At 43.6% G+C, this 21410-nt stretch overlaps 1 protein-coding gene across 5 annotated transcripts in view; it reads left to right on the top strand.

Moving 5' to 3' along the window:
• The window catches only part of LOC147623657 (BTB/POZ domain-containing protein), a 32445-nt gene extending 12437 nt beyond the window's left edge, over window positions 1–20008 (top strand). For 3 of the 5 annotated variants that reach the window (XM_086820241.1, XM_086820246.1, XM_086820242.1), the window contains one exon: window positions 18428–20008. In XM_086820241.1, the coding sequence (XP_086676367.1) occupies window positions 18545–19897 (1353 nt within the window). In that variant the 5' untranslated portion in view covers window positions 18428–18544 and the 3' untranslated portion in view covers window positions 19898–20008. The remainder of the gene's footprint in view (window positions 1–18427) is intronic. The other 2 variants (XM_086820243.1, XM_086820244.1) reach the window with 1 other exon arrangement.
• The last annotated feature ends 1402 nt before the right edge of the window (window positions 20009–21410 follow it).

Below are 21410 nucleotides of genomic sequence, written 5' to 3'. Positions count from 1 at the left end.
CATGCATCTTACTTTACTGATTCCGCCCTTGCACTTTCCGCATTACATGAAGAGCCACCTCTTCTTGATGCATTGGAAACTGATCATTGGGTTATAGTCATGCATTCAGCCTTCTGCTACTGCTGACATTCAACAGATTCAGTAGAAATTGTCCTTTGATGATTTGCTCGTGACGTTACAGCATGCATTTGATGTTCAGACAATGGGCTTTTGCAGTATTTAAGTATCCAGTTCAAAGAAATTAAGGGGAGGTTTTGAGGCTGACCCTTATCAGCGAACTGTCGGATGCCTCATTACATTTGCAATCCTTGTCTTCAAATTCAGTATGCAGTGTCATAGTTGAGCAGATTTCCGCATTGTCCCAGCTTCGGCATTGGCACGCAGTGAAGCAAAAAAGCATTTTCTGTATGCTTGCCGCCTCCATTGAGACAGCTATCGGGCATGATGATCTGACACTCAGGTGTCAATCAGTGGTAACTGTTTCCGATAGCAGCCACTTCCTGTTGTGAATCTGAGTACAGTAGCATTCATAGCACTTAAGGAATGTGTATGGCTCCGCAGTCAATTGGTAGCTCTTGGTTTTAGGCAGCCATCTTCTACCACCATTTTGCCTTGATTTATGTGCCTACACAGGCCAATGTGGCAGATGGGTTTACCCAGTTTCTGCTATAAACTGTACACGTTCACACCATTCACTTCAGGGGGTTTGTTAGCCTGGAAGTCCCTGGTGTGAACAACCCTACACATGGGCACTTTTTACCTTGTGCTGGCAAGGGTTTTTTCCCGTGTGAACACTCTCTTGTGTGCTAGCCACATCAGGGCAAGGGCTATAGTACTCTTGTACTCCATTCATTTCTTTTCATTATCATCGAGTACTTTCCAGCATTGAGCTTCGTCTCTCGTTCTCTGAGCTTGTCTGTCACTGTGTGTGCATGTGTGTTTGTGTGAGTGTGCAAAGCATCTTCTCCCTTGTGCAACATCTACCCCCACCTTATGGAGTTTCAGCCCCCATAGCTGTTGGAGCCATCGCCTAACTATTCCTTCAATTTAAACCTAGAGCAAGCTTATGATTTTTTGCAACAAGACCGAGCTCAAACTTATGTTAACCAACATAGACCTTCTGGAGTGTTCCCTACTATAAATAGTGGGTGCTGGCCTCTCTTTTCTCATTCAATCTTGTACATATTTTGCTCCCTCACTTATGAGACTTGTATTGTCTCTTGCTTGGGACTGTTTTACTTCAGTAAATTCAACATAGTTCTCTCCATATCTCTCTCTCTCTCTCTTGCACTCTCTCTTCAGCACATTCTAGTGCCACTTTGCTTCCGCTCTGTGCACATGCAAATGCGAAAGTTTGTGAATGGATTGCAACCTAAGCTTATGCAAGCAGTGAACATGGCTGGTCCAAAATCCTTGGAGGAAGCACAAGTCAAAGCTCTACAAGCCAAGGCCTTGCACATGCCTTGGATGGTGGTCAAGATGAAGAATGACAGTCCCAACTGAGTTAGTGTAGTGGTCAAGCTTGTGACTTGTAACCTCTAGGTTATGAGTTCAAGTCCCACTAGGCTCTCTCATGTTATAAAAAGGGACACCTATGCTCGCTTGATGTGTTTGGTTGCTCGGGCTCTTGCCCCTTGAACACTCGAGTGACTCCTCCTCCTCGGGTGGTGGATCACCCGAGATAGGAGGATCCATACGAGACCCCTCCGCTGTTCCAGCGCTCGACTCATCGCGGTGGTCATGGGGGATGCCTAATTCGTGGCTCTTGCCCGATGGTACGTGGCCCTTGCCCGACCATGATAATTGGCTAATTGTTGGAAGGGGAAATCGGCTCCACCCACTTGAGTGGGCCCCGGGTATGTACGGAAAAAAAAAGATGAAGAATGACAACCAAGATCCATCTCAAAAGAAGAGGTTTAAAGCAGGATCTCGACCAAAGACCGAGCCACAAGAGAAGAAGGATAGAAGTGGAAATAAATCTCCACTCTTTTGAAAGAAGTTATCCCACAAGCGACTTGAAGAATATGTCAAGTAAGGAAAATGTTTCCAATGTGGGAATAAGGGACACATGGCTGTAAAATGTCTCGACAACCCAAAGCAAGAAGCCAAGCCGCCTCAAACCAATGCATTACCAAAGGAACTTCAACACCAGGATGATACACCGCCACAGAGAAGGCAACTTCTCAAGGCTTGGGGCAAAGTGGCTAACCAACCCGTGCTTATTCATTTTGATAGTGGTGGTATCCACCACTATATCCATCCCCAAGTGATTGGAGCTATGAACCTCTCTCCAGATAGGTTCGGAACTCCTATTTCTGCAGGTGTTGCTTTCGAGGGAATGTCAACGGAAGTGGCCCCTATCGTGGGGAAGCTTCGTTTATAGATTGGGGATTATGTGGATCATGAGAACTTTGTTGTTGGTAAAATTGGACATTGTGATGTAATTTTGGGTATGCCTTGGCAGAAGAAGATAGATCCAGCCATTGATCGGGTTGGAAACAAGATTAGATTTCCTTTTAAAGACAAGAATGTAACTTTTGATGTAGGATTTGAGGGGAATTCTATTCCACTCATCAGTCGTGTACAGGTTCCTAAAGCAATAAAGCAATCTATTCCTTCATACTTGGTTTATGTTAGAGATCCAAAGGAATCTGAGAGTGATGAATCACTCCCAACTCTTGATCTTGAAACGAAATATTTCTTAAGGAAATATGAAGATTGTTTTGCAAATTCTCTTCGAGGAGAGTTACCTCTGGAGAGACCGGACGATCATCAAATTGACATCATGCTAGGAAGCTCACCTTCTAACCAACCTCTCTCTCGTGTGAGTTAGGCACAACAGGAGGAGATTATGAAGCAAGTGAATGAGTTATTGGAGAAGGGTTTGATTAGACCTAGTTCATCACCCTTTTGTTCTCTAGTTTTATTAGTTCAAAAAAAGGATGGTTCTTGGCGTATGTGTATTGATTACAAGTCTCTGAACAAAATCACTGTAAAGAACAGGTTGCTTATTGCTAGGATTGACGACATCCTAGACAGATTGGATGGAGCCACCATCTTTAGCAGGATAGACCTGAAGAGTGGTTACCATCAAGTCAGGATTGTTCCAGAGGACATTCACAAGACCGCATTGAGGACCACGTTTGGACTCTGAGTATTTGGTGATGCCTTTTGTAAGCCCAGCGGGGCGTGCCGTGACAGTTTCAACCACGTGTCCAAGATATAATGATAGAGAGAGGGGAGAGAGAAGGGAAAAGGGATCGTGTCCAAGATATAATGATAGAGAGAGAAGGGAATATAATGATAAAGAGAGGGGAGAGAGAGAAGGGAATAGGGATCTTGCACAATACACCACATTGAGCGGGGAACATGTCCCACCTCCCTTTCAGGAATTATTCAGGAACAATCCACGGGCACGTTGGCCAAGATCAATATATTCAATGAATACAAAACAAACAAATATGTCGAAGTAGAATCCTAGTTGATGTCGAGGCATAAGATATTTGATGCCGAGCACACCACAGGGATGACCCACAAGAAACTCTCATCGGGCTAGTACTATAAAACCTGTTTTAATGGTTTTCGGGCAATGAAAATCTCCAAAAAGCAGTTTTTAGGGTTTTTGCAGTAGTTTTAGGGTTTTTAAAATTTTTAGGGTTTTTGAAATTTCCAGTCCGTACAGCTCCGCACATGTCCGTACAGCTCCATACACGCATCCGTATCGCCCATGCATATGCCCATACAAGTCTAGGGTTGACCATATATCTGAAAAGCAAGTTGGAGAAGGTGTGGATGGCGAAGAAGAAGCCCTCCATGATCATAATGATGTCCACACACACACTCCACGATCTCCTTCATGATGCTACAAGAGAGGTTCAAGTCTTTTTATACTTGAAGAGGGCTTTGCTTTTTGCCAAAAGCTTAACCAAGCTTTTGCTTTTGCCTTTTTCTCTTTGCTTTCCACTTTATAATAAGATATTACTCACTTTTGTCAAAGTTCTTTAACTTAGCTTTTCTAACTTTAGGGCCTTGCTTTTCGGCCCTGGAGCTGCTTTCTGAAAAAGCGGCTTTTAGCTTTTTGGCCCGGCTCAGTCACCTCTTGTCAGTGGTGCCCCTGGTTGGCGGTCAACCTGGTTTGCCTTTTAGCTTTTTCTTGCTTTTTGACTAGGATTGGTGCTTTTTCTTGAGCAAACCTTACGGTCCCCGTCCCCATGCCTTCTTCCACTTGTCTGGTGTCCGGGCAAGGGTTCTATCATGTGAAATAGAGCTAGGAGGGCCAAATAGTTACATTCTCTCCCTCTTACATCACAGTTGTCCTCAATTGTGGGCTGCAAGTGTTCCGAGCATATCCATATTTTTCCAAGTACATCCATATGTTTCAAGTATATTCGTATGTTCTTGGTACTAGCCCTATCTGGTGATCTTGTGCATCTGGTCTTTTCTCATATATGTGGTGCCTTTTGCTCATTTGGCAACATGTCTATGCCTTTTCTTTGACCGATGTCCTTGTTCTTGATGGTACATCTTCATGGCTTGTTACATGTGGTAGATATAATAAATGCATACGTACCTTCTGCAAAAAGTATACACAAACTAGTCAACAAACAAGTATGCATCATCCGCGTCTATTGGATATTCCAGGTATTGGCCAATTACTCTGGAGCCCAGTGGACTATCACATGCCATAAACCCAAGCATTGTCCACCCATCAAAAACAGTACACAAAGTTAAAGAAATTCAAACATACATCAGTATGCAGTGCACAAGTAATGATCCTCCTATTCATGGATTGTTCGGTCTGGTTTCATCGAAAACTGTACTGAGCTATTTGGCTCCCGAGGGAAACCACTCAGACTATCGCTCAAGGCCATCTGGTCACTGGGACCGCTCGAGAATTCATCAATAGTTAACTGGGCCATTTGGTCGCATTGATCGCCCGACAATGAAATCCAATACAGTCATCTAGGCCATCTGGTTGCAATGACCACCTGACTATGAAATCCAATACAGTTATATGGGCTCATTTTGGCATCGTTGTCGTCAATGGGTCTTTTGGCATCGTTGCCTCCTATATACAAATCTTGCTCCTTGGGCTATTGGGCATCGTCGCCACCCAACTAGAGCATGTCCAAGTAACCATTATAAGTAGAATAATGATCAATTCCAGTCCAATATATATGTACAATGAAGAGGGCTAGAGGTACAATGCCTCCCTCTTGAATCTGTCTTGATCGCAAGACATTGATATACCTATACTTCAAATATATCTGAACCAACTTCTTCCTCGTAAGCTTGAAGTATATCTGGATAGTCCTTGAAGAACTTCTCTGGCATCCATTTCGCATCAAATAGAGAATAATTCTCAAATTCCAAGAGAAAAATTTTGACCATGTCTTTTCTCTTTTTCTCACGGAATGAAACACAATTTGTTTTGGCTCTTCCATCCCTGATGGATCCTTCAATATAGGCTCCTTTGGGGATAACCCTATACATGGTTTCCATAAACTGTCATGGAAGGCATTATATATTCTCTAGTGATCTGAAAGGTCCAATTGATAACATACACGGTTGATCTTCTTGGTTTCGTGAAGAGGTCCATATACCATCATTCCTTGACTTTGGCAATCCAAAGATAAAATCCATAACAATACTCTCCCATAGAACATTCAATGGGTGCAATAATCTTGCGAGCTTTTGTCGATCAAACTTTGACTTTTTGACAAAACATTCTTGAACATAAAACTTAATGTTTTTTCTGCTAGGCCAATAGTAATAGCTTCTCCCAAGATTGAGTTGTAGTCACTCTTGGCTTCAAGTCCTTAGTTACACATACACAGGTTTACTTCATAAAAGAGTCTTTCTTGATGACACAAAAAGTCACAAAATTTCCATTCTACAATCTATTCCAATACAATCCTTGAAATCCACATCTAAGACTTTCATAGGCCACACCATGCCCCTCATGGTACAAGACTGCTCCAATACATTCTCCTCTTAACAAACTTCCTGGCAGGATGTCAATTTGATGATCTTCCGATTTGTCTGGCTTCTTGCTTTGGCTTGTCAGGACAATTTGCAGCTATATGTCCCTTGTTTCCACATTGGAAATACTTCCCTTCTTTGGCATATTGTTCACGTTGCTCAAGGGACAATCTTCTTCAAAAGAGTGGGGGTTTGTCCCCATTCCCATCCTTCTTCTCTTGAGAATCGGCTCTTGATGGGGATTGGTCTTTAAATTTCTTCCTTTGAGATGGATCCCAATTGTCGTTCTTTGTCTTGCCGTCCATCCAAGGCATGTACAAGGCCTCGGCTTGCAAAGCTTTGTCTTGAGCTTCTTCCAATGTTTTTGGTCCTGCCATGTAAACTGCTTGAAGAAACTTAGGTTGCAATCCGTTGAGAAACTTACGCATTTCCATTAGTGATGGAATGGGGGTATAAGAAGTAAACTTCAAAGAAACTACTGATAAGGTATGATGCTACATTCTCACCAACTTTTTGCTTTGCTTCATCCCATTCCTTCTGCACATTAGCTTCAAAGTTTGCAGGTAGAAACTTCTTGTTGTTGATGGAGTGGGGGTATAAGAAGTAAACTTCAAAGAAACTACTGATAAGGTATGATGCCACATTCTCACCAACTTTCTGCTTTGCTTCATCCCATTCCTTCTGCACATTAGCTTCAAAGTTTGCAGGTAGAAACTTCTTGTTGAACAAAGTCTTGAAGTCGGTCCACGTCTTTGGCTCGGTCCCTCCTTGTATTACTTTTAGCCACCAATTTAAGGTGGCATCCTTCAAATGCATACGAACCATGCGAAGCTTTGACTTTTCTAAGTAGCTGTCACCTCCAAAAGCAGCATCAAATTGCTTGACAAAGGATAAAGCTTTTTGGGTATCCCGCTTTCCATGAAAAGCATCAAACTTGACGCTCTTCTCTCTTGGCTTGAAGTCCATCTTACCGGTTGATGTAGTCTCCTTTGCCTTCTTTTCCCTTACCTGTCCCAAAGAAGCTGCATCTGAGAAAGCAGGCCTGGGAATAACCTCCCTGTTTCCTCCACGAGAAATAGACCGGGTCGCTCTAGATCCTTCTGCAATGGTGGCTCCTTTGGCCCGAAGATAGGCTTTGGTAGCTTCAACTCCTTTGGCTTCGGTGGCTTGATCCTTGATGAAATCTTGAAACATTTGAGCCCTTCTTTGGTCCTGTTCCCTCTTGGTTCTCCAAGCAAGGACTTCTTCGTCTTTGAGAAATCGCCTGAATTGCTGAAAGTCATGGTACACCTTGGTTCCCATCCTGAAGTCTTCGATCAGCCTCATAGTTGTTCCCTTCATTAGGCCCTTGGTATCCCTCTATTCTTGCCATGGTTCTGCCACTCCAAAAAAGTTTCTTCAAGAGAAATCTTGCTCTGATACCACTGGAAGCCCAGCAGGCCGTGCCGTGACACATTCAACCATGTGTCCAAGATATAATGATAGAGAGAGAGGGGAGAGAGAGAAGGGAATAGGGATCTTGCACAGTACACCACGGTGAGCGGGGAACAGGTCCTGCCCTTCTTCAAGGAATTTATTCAGGAACAATCCATGTGCACACTGGCCATGATCAATACATTCAATGAATACAAAACAAACAAATATGTTGAAGTAGAATCCAAGTCGATGTCGAGGCACAAGATCTTTGATGCTGAGCACACCACAGGGATGACTCACAAGAAACTCTTAGCGGGCTAGTACCAGATCCAATATCCAAATCCAATGAATCCGAGTCCAAGTTTCAAGTCCAAATCCAAGTTCATGTGATATGCAGCGGAAGACTTTGTATCGGAAGATCCTGTCACACAAATCTCACACCGTCTTCTGTATCCTGAGTTTCGTGAGTTTAGCAATCCACTTTAATACTTCAAACTTTAAAGAGATGTGAGAGAGATATATGAGAATTGTACAGTAGATTGGGTCCCAAATTACCCATTGAAGGGCCCCCTATCCCGATAACGAGATAGTATTTGCTTTATTACTTTAGAGAGAATGACTGTGGACTGTAGATAAGCCAAACGCAAGATCTCGGAGGATCGGAAGCTTGGCTGAACTGTACACGGCTGTAGAAACACCTCAATGAACTGATCTCGAGCCTATGCACTCTTCCCAAGGGCATAAGGAAGGGCTGCACACCTGAGGCTGAGAAAAGAGGGCGGTGGACTATTCTAAGCTGTGTTAGAATGCTGTAAATGCTTATGAATGATAGAATACCTTTACCAGATGACTGGTGTATGCCTGGATGATGCACTGAATGCTGGATATTGATGTAGACTGATGAATCAAGGCTGAAACTGCTGGAAATCTGCAAACGCAGGTCTGTAGGGCTGTTTACTGGTGTAGGACTGATGCTGGACTGAAACGCAGACTGTAGGGGCTGATGCTGGACAGAAACGCAGACTGTAGGCTGCTGTAGATCTGTAAACGAAGACTGTAGGGGGACTGAACTGCAGGCGACTGGTTTATATGCAGAAAATGCTGGTGTATTTGCTGATTCAGGCCTGTAGATATACTGTATGGCTGCGCTTGTGGCTGTAGGGATTGCTGAACTGCATGCGTTGGGAACCAGGGCTGGCTGAAGCAAACTCAAGTACTCTAAGGGCTGGATAAGACTAGTCTAGTACTGAAGGCAAGGGTACTCCTAGGGCTGAGGAGGAAAGCTCTTAGCACACTGAAGACTGAATGAGAAACTAAGCCCTATGCAAGCCTATTTATACTAGATAGGGGTTGGTCAAGTTGGCTGGTCATAATTTAATAAACTTTATGTTATAAATGACAATAAATGCCAAATAAATACCATAAAATATGGGAAAAATACCAGATAAATCCTAGTAAATTTCCTAAGGCTTCTGGGACGTTCTAAATGATGCACAAGCATATGAATGCATATTATGCAGGATGCAGAGTGCTTTCTGATGCAAACCCTAAGGCTTCTACTGACTCTACATGCATGAATGATTCTCTCCAAGTGGGTTAAGGGACTTGATTGACTGTGTGACCCGGTAAGGCTGAGGAATGACCTACGTAGCTCGTGCCTGCCTTATCCTGGACTGAGGATGTACAATGGGGTCACGGCGTACGACAATTATCATCCTACTGGGTTCTAATAATGTACAAATGTTGCACTGCTGATGATGAGCCAGTTTGTCACCATGCACTGAGTGCAGAGTGCATGTGACATTCCCTCCTGCTTAGCTTGGCGGCAGGTTCATGGTTTCCAAGTAGTCCGCCAACAACTGGGGGTACTCTTGGAAGAACTCCTCGTCGAGCCATACGGCTTCGTGGGTACCTCGATCTCGGAATTTCGTATAGAACTGACATATCCGTCGACCGGAACCTTCATTTGAAACATCAAACACTTCTGGACCAACATATGGTTTTAGCCAAGAAACATGGAAAACATCATGCATTGTCCAACTGGTAGGCAACTTTAACTTCATAGAGACATCACTTAACTTCTTAACTATTGGAAAAGTGCCAAAACTACGGAAAGAAAGCTTGGGACAACGTTTGCCTACTTGTTTCAATCTCTGTTTCATGATATGCAAATAGACCCAATCTCCTTCCTTGAAGTGGACATCTCGTCTAGACTTATTTGCCTGTCTGCTATATGCTTTCTGAGCTTTGGTCAAGCGGTCCTTGACTGACTCAATGATCTCGGAAAATGCTTCCGTGGTTTTATTAGCCTCTAAAGATGGAGACACCATGCTTCATATGGAGTCTGTTCGACACTGGATGAATGAGTGTCGTTCAAGATAGCTTGGATCAATGGAAGATAATGTTCCCATTTGGACTGCTGGTCATAACGTATGACTTGAGAACATCAAAGGCCAACTGGTTATAAATTTCTGTTTGGCCATTTGTCTGCGGATAGAATGCACTAGACAACTGCAACTTAGTTCCGAAGTTTTCAAATAATGTCCTCCAGAAATGCGAGGTAAACTTGGAATCTCTATCTGATGTTATGGTGCTAGGCAAACCACAAACTGGATACCAGTGCTTGAGAAACAGACGGGCTACGTCCTCGGCTTTGGCCGTATGCTTGCATGGGATGAGCATGTAGAATTTACTAAAGCGATCCACAATGGTAAAACACTGAGTGTTACGGGATCCGGTGGATGCTGGTAGAGGTCCTACAAAGTCCATAGATATGTCGATGAAAGGTTCATCGGGGATAGACAAAGGTTGAAGTAAACCTGTCTTCTTTGTATGGGGAACCTTGACTTTTTGACAAATCTTACAAGCTTGTACATGTGCATAGACATCACGCCTCATCTTTGGCCAATAAAAGGACCGTTCTAATTTCTCGAGGGTACTATTGATACCCCTATGTCCTCCAACTAAGGAGTCATGGGCATCGTGGAGAAGAGCGGAATGCTTTTCCCGAGTAACACAGAGACGGTTCTTGTAGAATAACCAACCGTTCTGTACTGAATAGTGGCCAGGCTCAGAATTGAGGGCCAAACTGTACTGAGTACCAAACTCAGGGGAGTCGACATATTGGTCTTTCATACTATCTAAGTCCTTTCCCGTGATTTCGAGAATGGTAGATTCTTGGACTGCCTGGATGCTGGACTTTCGACTAAGAGCATCTGCTACTGGGTTATGCTTACCAGGGATGTATTCAATCATACCTCCAAACTGTTGGAAGATTTGACTCCACCTGGCCTGTCGATCACTCCACTGGGCACTTGGCATAGTCTGAAGCCACTTAAGTGCTTGGTGGTCTGTTTTCACTGTGAAAGCCTGTCCATAAAGAAAAGGCTTCCAATGTTTGAGCGCTGTGATCACACCCAAAAGCTCTTTGTCATATACCGAATAATTCTTTTCGGCGACATCCAACTTTCTACTGTAATATGCCACGGGTCTATTGTCCTGCTAGAGGACTGCACCTATGGCTACATTGTTGGCATCGGTGATGACCTTGAAAGGTTCGTCCCATGATGCTAACTTTAATACAAGTGCTTCTGAGGCAGCTTTCTGGAGTGCACGGAATGCATCAAGCGCCTTGCCTGTAACTGAGACTTTCTGCTTGCGAGTCTTCACCCCCTTGAGCTGCAAGTCGGTAAGAGGTGCTGCAAGGTTGGAAAACTGATGGACATGGGTACTATAGGCCTGACAAAGACGTACGAATGAGCGGATTTCTTGGGCAGTCTTAGGAATGTCCCAATCTAAGATCTCCTGAACCTTTGATGGATCCAGTCCAATCCCATCGGAACCGATGATGTAGCCCAAATACTGAACTTCCTTAACACCAAAGACAGACTTTTTGGCGTTTATGTGGAGCTGATTATCTCGCAAAAGTTGCAAGACTTTCTCCACATCTTTCTCATGCTGCTCCGCAGTGGCTGAGAAGACTAGTATGTCATCAAGGAATATGAAAACACACTTCCCAATGTGGACTGCGAAAATCCTAGACATCATCTTATTAAAGGTTGCGGGTGCATTTGTAAGCCCGAAAGGCATGACTACGAACTCGTAGTGACCATGCTCTGTCCGAAAAGCTGTTTTTGGAATGTCAGCTTAAAAAATGCGGACCTGATGGTAACCACTCTTGAGGTCGATCTTAGTGAAAAACTTAGCACCGTCTGAACGCTCCAAAATATACTCTATCCTTGGCATAAGAAACTTATTCTTGATAGTGAGTTTGTTTAATGCCCTGTAGTCTACACAAAGGCGTGCAGACTTGTCCTTCTTTTGGACAAATAGGATAGGTGCAGCAAATGGGGAGGAAGAAGGCCGAATGAATCCGGCTCGGAGAAGCTCAGATAACTGTTTTTCTAACTCGCCCTCTAAAGTCTTGGAAAGACGATAGGGAAACCTGCTAGGAGGATCTGATACAGGGATTAAATCAATGTGATGGTCCTCAGGGCGAGAGGGTGGGAGACTGGGCGGGAGATCGTCCCTAAGCATAATGTCCTGATGTCTGGATAGGAGGTTTGCTAAGTGAGGGACTGAAGATGTAACGGATGCTACTAATGAGAGAGGGGCTGTTTGAGCACGAACATAAAGGAGTGCTCCTGCTCTCTTACGGATAGCTCGTCTGGCCTGGAGATGAGAAATCAATGGGATGCCAAGAATGTTTCTATCCCCACGAATCATGACAGGCTCAGGAAAACCTTTACAAATAGTAAAAGTGTCCTGCTTCCAAACGGGAATAGGCTCATACTGACGGAACCACTGAATTCCTAAGATCATGTCACACCCCAACAGAGGTGAGACGATGAAATCTCGTTGAAATGAGGCCTTCTGAACTTCAAAGGAAAATTGTTGTGCCTTCTGGGAAATGTGGGTGCGAAGACCAGGTGTAAACCCGTCCACATCCAGATGATATGGGGCTAATGTGCAGTTCAATTTATTAGCCAACTGGGGAGAGATGGAGTCTTCAGAACTACCCATATCGAAAAGGACTACAAACTGTCGGCCCTGGGCAGAGCCATAAGCTCGGATGGGGCTCTTATGAGCAGCATCGCTCTCACCCTCCTGCTTAGCATCAAATACCACGGATGGCATAGGATGCATAGAAGGTAAAAGTTGAACTGCATTTAAGATAGTAGGCGGGGCTGGAGGAGCTGGGGAGACTGTAGCAGAAGGAGCTTTGGCGGCTTGTGCCGCTTGCCATTTGTGGCAATCCTTCTTACCATGCCCTATAATATGACAGAAAAAACATCTATTTTCTGACTGGTACTTCCTTTGCTCCTCTGGAGGAAGATAACCTCCAGTAATGCCTGCTTTAGCCTTTTCATCAAGGGGTTTTCTTAGGTTTAGATTCTTTATCTTTCTCACCCCTTGAACTGGAGCTATTACTGCCGTCCTTCTTAGCATCTTTAGAAGAAGCGTTACCTTTCCCTGTCTGTGCAGCTGATTGCTGCTGCTGGGGTTTGGTACTGGATGGAGATGATTGCTTGGGCTTGCCCCCGTTCAGCTTCATTTCTTCATTCTGAGCGAGAGTCAGAGCCCGGTCATATGTATTTGGTTCAAAGTTACGAACTGTAAACCGAATGTTAGAGTCCAATCCACCAATGAATTGCTCCATCTTAGCCTACGCTGATAACCCTAACTGCTCTGCTAAAGTAATAACCTTACCGGAAAACTGAAGCACTAGGGATCCGTTCTGTCCGAGTCCATAGAACTCATCTTTCAGACCGGTCATGTACTGTGGCGGGAGAAATCTGGTCTTCAGGTCATGGACAAAGATGTCCCAGTCAAAGGCTGTGACACCTATGGCCTCGTCTATATGAATACTAGACCAATGCTGCCACCAAGTGACTGCCTCACCAGTGAGATGGGGAGCCGCTAAGTGGACTTATCTTGTGGGTCTGTGATCCTAGCTAATGGAAAATGAGCATTAAACTGATGAATAAACTGATTAACTGATGAATGATCACACTTACCATCATACTTACTGAAGTTTGGTTGACTGCGAATGACGGTGGTTGATGCTGCTGCGGGCTGCTGGCTGGTGACACCTATGACTGGGGAGACTGAGGAGAGCTGCTGATACCTCAAGTGTATGGCCTCCTTTTCTCGTTGGTGCTCGAGTAACATACGTTCTCGATCAAGCTCACGTTGGTGTTCCCGAGCGGCGAGTTCAGCCTGACGTCGGTCTTCGTCGATCCTGCGTTGGGCTTCCTCATAGTCCCGTCTTTCTGCTTTTTCTTCTTTCCTTCGGGCCTCATCCTCTCTCCTTTGTTGTTCCATCTGAAAGAAGAGGAAGATGTAGTCGGGTGCTGCTAGAGGCGGAGAAGGACGTGCTGCTGCTGCCTCCAAGAGTTGGAGACGCTCCATGAGCAGGTGGTTCTGAGCTCTCAGAAGAGCTATGGTGTCTGCTGTAGGCGGAAGAGCATGGTCTCCTTCGGGGGAGACGTCGAACTCTCGAAGACACGGTGGAACAATACATCCGGGTCATCAATGCACAGCCTTACCATCATAACTCTTTGACGAGACAGCTTCGTTAAGAACTTCAGGAAAAGGATGCAAATTTGAAGATGTACCGAGAAGATTCTCATGTGAGGACAGTTATGGAAAGCAAAAGGGTTTTGGAGACCAGTGCTACAGATGTTTTCCTTGACGTGGCATCAATGCTGGAAATGAATCCTAGGAAATAGGCTTTTCACTATCTTCTTCAAGAAGGGGATATTGTCCTTGATGCACGGGGCAAGTATCAGGTAAAGCCGGATTTGGGGTTGGTTGAACCTCGTCAGTCTTTGGTTTCCGAGGAAGCTTCCAGGTATTCTTCCAAAAAGAGAAAGATGACTCCTGTTCTGGAACTACCTATTGTTCGAGGTGGAGACGGGCATTCTTTTAGGGAGGCAATGGCTCGGAAGATGTCTTGGAAGGAGCACAACAAACAGAAGACGCAAGTTCCTTTGGTGGAAGATGGACCAACGGGTTGTTCCAAACCAGACTGTTTCAGGAGCCAATGTTCCGGCCACGAAAGGAACAAAGTTTCAGAGGAAACTTAGACACTCTTATGGATGTTTTGGACTTTGGTTTTATCCTCGAAATTTATGGGATGTTATCCCAAAAATTTTGATTGTACATAAATATATTGGCGACAGGCTTTTTATTGAGATAAGTATTTATGTTTAATGCTTTTCTTTTGCCAATATTTGGAATTTTGTACATGTTGACCTCCCTTGTTGATGCAAGTGGAGAGTGTTTCTCATGTCTATCTTGAGATGTGTTTTAGGAAAGATCTTTTCTGAAAGGTGTTTTCGTCGGAAAACATTTTGATTCGGGAAAAGGCTTCTCTATGTTTTTGATGAATAGTTTATGGTTTTGGTCTTGTGTATTGGAGGCATCCTAGTAGTATGGGATACTAGAATTGTCGCCTACACAAGGATCTCATATGGGGAATATTCTAGTGGTATGGGACGCTAGAATGTCTCATATGCGGTTACAAAACTATGAATTATTTATCAGTATCATGGATTGGCTGATTCTAGACTATGAGCTGTTTTGAAACCAACATGGCAGGTATTCTGTGCTCATATGGTTGGTCGAAGATATGCAGGGCTGTCCTGGACAATAGCGTGCTAGGTGAGCTTCCCTGGCTTGTGTGAACATGTGCTTATTCTGGCAGCTTTGCGGAGAAGGATTTGCTCACATCGATCATGCCATGGCACATCCCTTTTGCATGTATGTGGATGGATCCCCGAAGGACTCCGGAGCGAGCCCACTGACATGTCAATAGGAGTTTATATCTTTTGCATGTATGTGGATGGATCACCAAGAAGGACTCTGGTGTGAACCCACTAAGAGAACATGTATGGCTTGTGAGGCTTGACATGATAGAATATGTATGGCTTCTAAGGCTTGACATGAGAGAACATGTATGGCTTGTGAGGCTTGACATGACAGAACGTGTGGCTTCTGAGGCTTGACATGACATGCCATGTATGGCTTGTGAAACTTGACATAACAAAATATGTATGGTTTCTGAGGCTTGACATGATGGGACATGTGTGGCTTCTAAGGCTTGACATGGTAACATGTATGGCTTGTGAGGCTTGACATGATAGAACATGTATGGCAGATACAGCCTGACATGATGTGTTTTTCTCACAGTACATGTATGGCAGATGCAGCCTGACATGGTGTGATCTTTCTCAGGACTAGCAACCTTGGTGCTCACTTCGTACTTATGTTTTTGGAAGGATTGAGCATCCCTGAACATTCTAAAAAGCGACTTATGGATTTATGGATATTTGGGACACCGTTGGCTCTTGTGCCTGTGTCTGGTTCTTATCGGAGTTGTTAACTCAAGATATGGATAAAGTTTCTTTTCTTGATACGGTTGGTTCTTGTGCCCGTATCTGGCTTCGGTTTGTGGAATCTGGATTAATAGCTTTAATGCATAGATTGTGGATTGGCAGTGGATCCGCTATTCTTGAAAGATATCTCAGTGGTATCAAGTTTATACAGTTGCGGACAACTGCTTTATAACACAGAGGGGATGTCACCATTTGGTCCCTCACCCGTCTCGACCAATGTTTTATACACTAGGTGGAGCCAAGGTGTGAACGGGGATTTTCCACAGAAGTAGCGAAGTTACAGGATTGAAGATGCTTGTGTTAAGCCAAGTCTTGTCGCAGAACTTGTGTGAACGCTTATGTGGCGTGTCTTTATCTGAAGGCGGATTACATGACATGAGTTTACAGGATTTTACTCACTTATATGATTTATAAGGATTTTTGTTCACACTTATAAAATTTATAAGTGGGTGGACATATGGGGATTTGGACAAGGAGCATATACATGAGGTGGACCTGAATTTTTAAGCCATGTGTGTGAACACTTCAAGTGGGCGCCTAATTTTGCATGGATCTTGTGAGCTTTTATATATATATATATATATATATATGGCGGTTGTTTTTAACCCCAAAAAGAGGAGTTTTATGGTATTTTTGGAGAGGCTGCCACTTTTAGCGATGGGAAAAGCAAGCATATGCTTGAAATAGAGGGGGTCGACTCTATAAAGAGGGGGAGAAGTGATGCGCATACATACAGGGAAGGGGGGACAGCAGTGCTTTTCTCTGGATTCGTTGGCCATACAGGACTTTCAGCAGCAGACGGTGTTCTCTCTCTCTCTCTCTCGCTTCCCAGTTTGCTGGTCGTATAGATCGTTGGGCAGCAGCACGTTTCTCTCTTTGGAGTGCTGGTGATATAGAAGCAGTAGCTTTTCTCTCTTTTTCTCGTCTGGTTGCTGCAGAGGACTGGCCGTACAGCAACACCCTCACAAGGAACAGGCCGTACAGTGGCAGTATCCTTCCCTTTGTTGGTCCACAGACTAACCGTACAGCTGTGCGCTTTTTAGAAGCTGGACATACAGTTTCTTCTCTCCCTTGTGCCGCCCGTACAGTGTACAGCAGGCTGGACAGAGTCTTTTCTCCCCTTGCTTACAACCCACGCCGTCAGTAACTCTCTTGGAAGTCTCTCTCTCTCTTCAAGTTGACTGTGAGCAGTGGTCGTCTCTGGGACCCGATCTCGGGGAAGTTTCAGGGCTGTTTTGTGGGACTGATTTGGCTTGGTGTTTGAGGCTATCTAAGAACCTGTTGGATTGTTTCTAGGAAAGCAGATCAGGCTTGAGAAGATAGCAGAAGGCTGAGGCTCTTTAACTTTGTGAAGCGATCTTGGACACTATCTCATGTGAGCTTTGTGGAAAATCTGGTGCAAGACTGCACCCGCACCTTGGTTTGATTGTAACCCGTTTACTGGAATACGGGGGGCCGGCTGTTCCGGCTCCGTGTTGTGTTCCCTTTAGCCTTGTTTATGGTTATTTCCGCTACGTTTTCACATCTTTGTTTAACATATGAAGTGTTTGTCCATTGATTTGGGTTCCCGTCCGGTTTCACTCTCTATCTTCTCTCTCTATATTTCTATCTCTTGGATACGGCGTTGAATCTGTCCTCATGACACGCCTTGCTGGGCTTACAGTGGTATGAGAGCATGATTTCTCTTGAGGAATCTTTCTTCGGGTTTGAGGTCATTCCCCTTGATCATCTTCCATAGCTTGTCACACATAAGAGCCAGACACATCCGTTTTTGCCAGCTTGGGAAGTCACTTCCGGAGAATTTATCAATTACAATGAGAGATGAATACTTGGATTCCATGTTTGTTGGCTGTATCAGCAACAAGAGGATACTCTTCAGCTGCTGTGATTACTGAAAATTAAGGTTTCAGCATATTAGGTTGCAGCTGTAGAAGGCCGAGTATGGGGAGGTGGGTCAAAACGGCGAGTCAAAAGTGCCAAGGTGGCACAGCAGTAAGTCAAGGCAGTGGCTGGGTGAACAAGCACATAGTCGCGATGAAGGCCTAGAGGCACGAGCAGGTTTGGACGACGAGCTGGCTACGCTCTGCACATAGGTGTAGGTGGCGTAGCAGTAGGAAGCGATGCCCATGACTGAGTGACTGTAAGCTAGGTTTTGCTTTCAGGGTAGGTGTAGTACAGCTTCCTGGAGGCCATAATTGTTTATCGAGTGCTTGATTTGTGCTTATACATGTTGCTAACAAGTCTTGGATTACATTTATAAGTTTCAATGCAAGTGGTTTAATTAGACATTGGTTCAAAGATAGGCTTTACTGAGCCTTCAGTTGGTCTAAATGATCTGTACATTATGGCTTGCTTTGACAGAGGTTTACACCAGTTCCTGGATCCATTATATTTGAAGTTCATGCTTGGAAGATGGGAATATGATGATACATGGTGCATTAAGCATATTTGTTTGACATATGACATGCATGCACGAACATGTTTTCATGTGTGGACACTGCCTGAGCTTAAAGCCTGTGAATGGGTGGGCCCATGAGCATACATAGGTGTTAATGAGGGTTGTTATGATAGACAGGAAGTTGTCAGTGTTTTTATCCTAAATGTAAGTGTGGTTTTCATGTTGCTTACAGTTGCTTTGTTGATCAGCATATTGGCATTGTGTCACATAGAACAACACTGTTGTAGCTGGATAATATAACTGCCTGATACCACATCTTGCATTGAGTACCGAAAAGAATCTTGGAAGTATGGCCATAGGAAATGATGAATCATGTTGTGTTACAAAACTCGGAGAGCAAACCACAAGTGATTTGATTGTGCGGCTCCGGACACCAGATGGAAGAGATGACTGGATCTATTCTCACTCCAGCGTGCTTGAAAAACAGAGCAAGTATTTTTCATTCCGACTGTCTGCTAATGAGTCGCCTGCACGCCCTCTATTAGATTCAAGAAGCTGCCTGGAGATTGTGTGCAAAGAGAATGACATTGATCATCATGTATCACTTCTTAGACTCCTTTACATGGCCAATATATCCGTGATTGACACTTGTCACAATGTGAAGAATGCTCTTGGGCTTTTGAAAGTTGCCGAAAAGCTGGGGTGCAATGACATCGTTGCAAAGTGTGTTCAGTATATAGAAGCCGTGCCATGGGAAGAGAGTGAAGAAGAGGAGATTATAAAGACAATACCACTCTTTGGAGAGGAGTTTGTTCCTATATTGGCTAGGCTTCAGCCTGTGGACACTGAATCCATTGTTGATGTGTTTCTGTCTGCCATCTGGGCGGCTACTCTTCCAGGGAAAGTTCCAGCAGAGCCTTTCGAGCATCCTTTGGATAGGAAGGCATCAGCACAAGAGCAAGTGGAATATATGCTAGCTGAAGATGACGATGCACCTCTTGTTGTTGCAGATGAGAAGGTGAAGATGGAGGTGAAGAACTGTTTCTTCAAGCTCTTCCAGATGTTTAAAGCTGGAATGCTAGCCTTGCTGCACCAATCTTGTGAGGTGCTACAAGTCTCAGAAGATCATGTTCTTGAGAAGGCAGTGGACCTTGTGTGGGCTTCTCGAGTTCTTCCGAAGCTGGATCTTCTGCAAGAGTTTGTTTTATGTTGGGAAGAAGGAACAGATGACATTATTAAAGTGTTGGATGATGAGAAACTGTCAAATGGTCTCTGGGAGACAAAGCTGAAGGTGATGGAACTAATTCAAAGGGTTATCGAAGCTGTGGGCTATGGAAGTGTGATTTTACCCGTCTTTCAAAGAACACATCTTGTCAAAGCATGGCTCCCTTATGTTAGGAAGACAAAGCCATTGCTTGACCTTCAATTTTTCCATAACAATGTCACTGCTGCCATGGATGAAGAGCTGTCTCAAAATATCGAGGCTGCTTTCGTGTCTCTTGTTCTGTCTCTACCTTCTGGAGACCAAGCTGAAATACTGACCAATTGGCTGCAGACTAATGAAGCACAGTACCCAGATCTAAGCGAGGCATTTGAAGTGTGGTGTTGTCGTACCAAGGTGGCCAAACGCCGGCTTGCGACAAACGCGGATGATGTATCTGAAGGGAAAGCTGTTTGTAGCGTTCATGTATGTAATACATAGATAGAAATAGGCATTGTAACGTACTAGTAAAAGCCAGTGTTCTCATGAAAAGCAATTCATGGACTGCAGTTCACATAATTCTTCACTCTAATTGCCATCTTTAATCGCATACAGATGACTCTTCGCAGGTTCTTGACGATTTAGGAGACTAAAGTTTTTTGAGTTATATTGTCATGGGACCTTATGTATTTTTGAATAATTAGTCAAACTCACATATACATTAAGAATAAACCATAGACTAGAATTAAATTGACAAGATTGAGCATAGCATAAAATAAAACATGAGATAGAGTAAACATTACCACCAACATACTATTGGGTGTAATCTCCTTTCTCATGTGTGTAGCTCCTCCTTTCATGACGTGTGTATTGGAAGAATTGTATTCAGTATATATAGCCTAAGGAGTTAATAATAGTTGTGCAGCAGTATATATAGCCTAAGGAGTTAATAATAGTTGTGCGTAGAAGATTGGGTTTGCTTTCTTACTTTTACAAGAATAGTTAAAGCATTAGAGCTTGTTTACATACTAAGTACCAAAACTTTTTTAACATGTGTTGATAATATAGCAATGTCACGCACAAGCGTACATAGACAATATATGTAATCATGTGAGACGTGGCTAGCAAAATAATACGAAATAAAAATAATTCGAGATGATATAGACAAGATCTTTCATGTGCAACTCACGTATTTTGTAAGACTGGTCATTCAACTACCAATGAACATGACCATAAAAGAGTGTGCCTAAATTGTCCACATCTCTTTGGACCATGGGCGTCTAGTTGTCCACTATCTCGGTGCACAAAACATTGCTGGCTTGGTCTAAATATGTCCTTGGAACTTGTCAATAGGCGGTTGAGGAAAAACCATGTCCATGTGCAACTCGTTTGTCTAAAAAAACCTCAAATCCTCGTTTTTTTATCATCATACTATGTTTTAAGAGAGCTTTTATATGTTTTTTTAATATTTATAATTATTAAAAATATAGATATTTCGAAACCTCAAAACCTTGAGGTTGAGGGACGAAACTTTCGAAATAAAACGAAAAAAACCTCGAAACGTTTCTTGTGACTATATATATACCTTGACTTTCTCTTGTTTAAAGTTCACAAGGTGTGATTTGAAATTGAAGTACTTTTAACATAAAACTAGTGCATGATGGCTTTTGGGTTAACCATTCCGAATGATTTATTACATGCTAGATTGGCAATCTTCTTGGTGTTTGGTGTAGAAACGTCCATATTGATATAATATATACCAACTGTTCATTCAACTATTTAAATTAGTTATTTGCCTCATTTCCAAGTAGGCTCAGGTGGATACCAAGTTGGAAGTACTTTTTTTTTTGGAGGGGGAGGGGATCTTAAGTATTGCCATCTACCTAGCCACCTCTCTCATTCTCCACACATGAACTAAAGACTAGGGATATGCAAGAAGAAGACCCACTCATCACATGGAGTAGACAACAAGGGTGTAGGTCACTATCCGAGAATCTCTAATGGGAGAAACTCA

The sequence above is a fragment of the Cibotium barometz genome, chromosome 26 (genome assembly GCF_041138505.1).
Source record: "Cibotium barometz isolate CiBa-2024 chromosome 26, ASM4113850v1, whole genome shotgun sequence".
In the NCBI taxonomy this organism is placed as follows: Eukaryota; Viridiplantae; Streptophyta; class Polypodiopsida; order Cyatheales; family Cibotiaceae; genus Cibotium; species Cibotium barometz.
The sequence above is the reverse complement of the archived record's forward strand: the minus strand, read 5'-3'. Positions and strand labels throughout refer to the sequence as shown.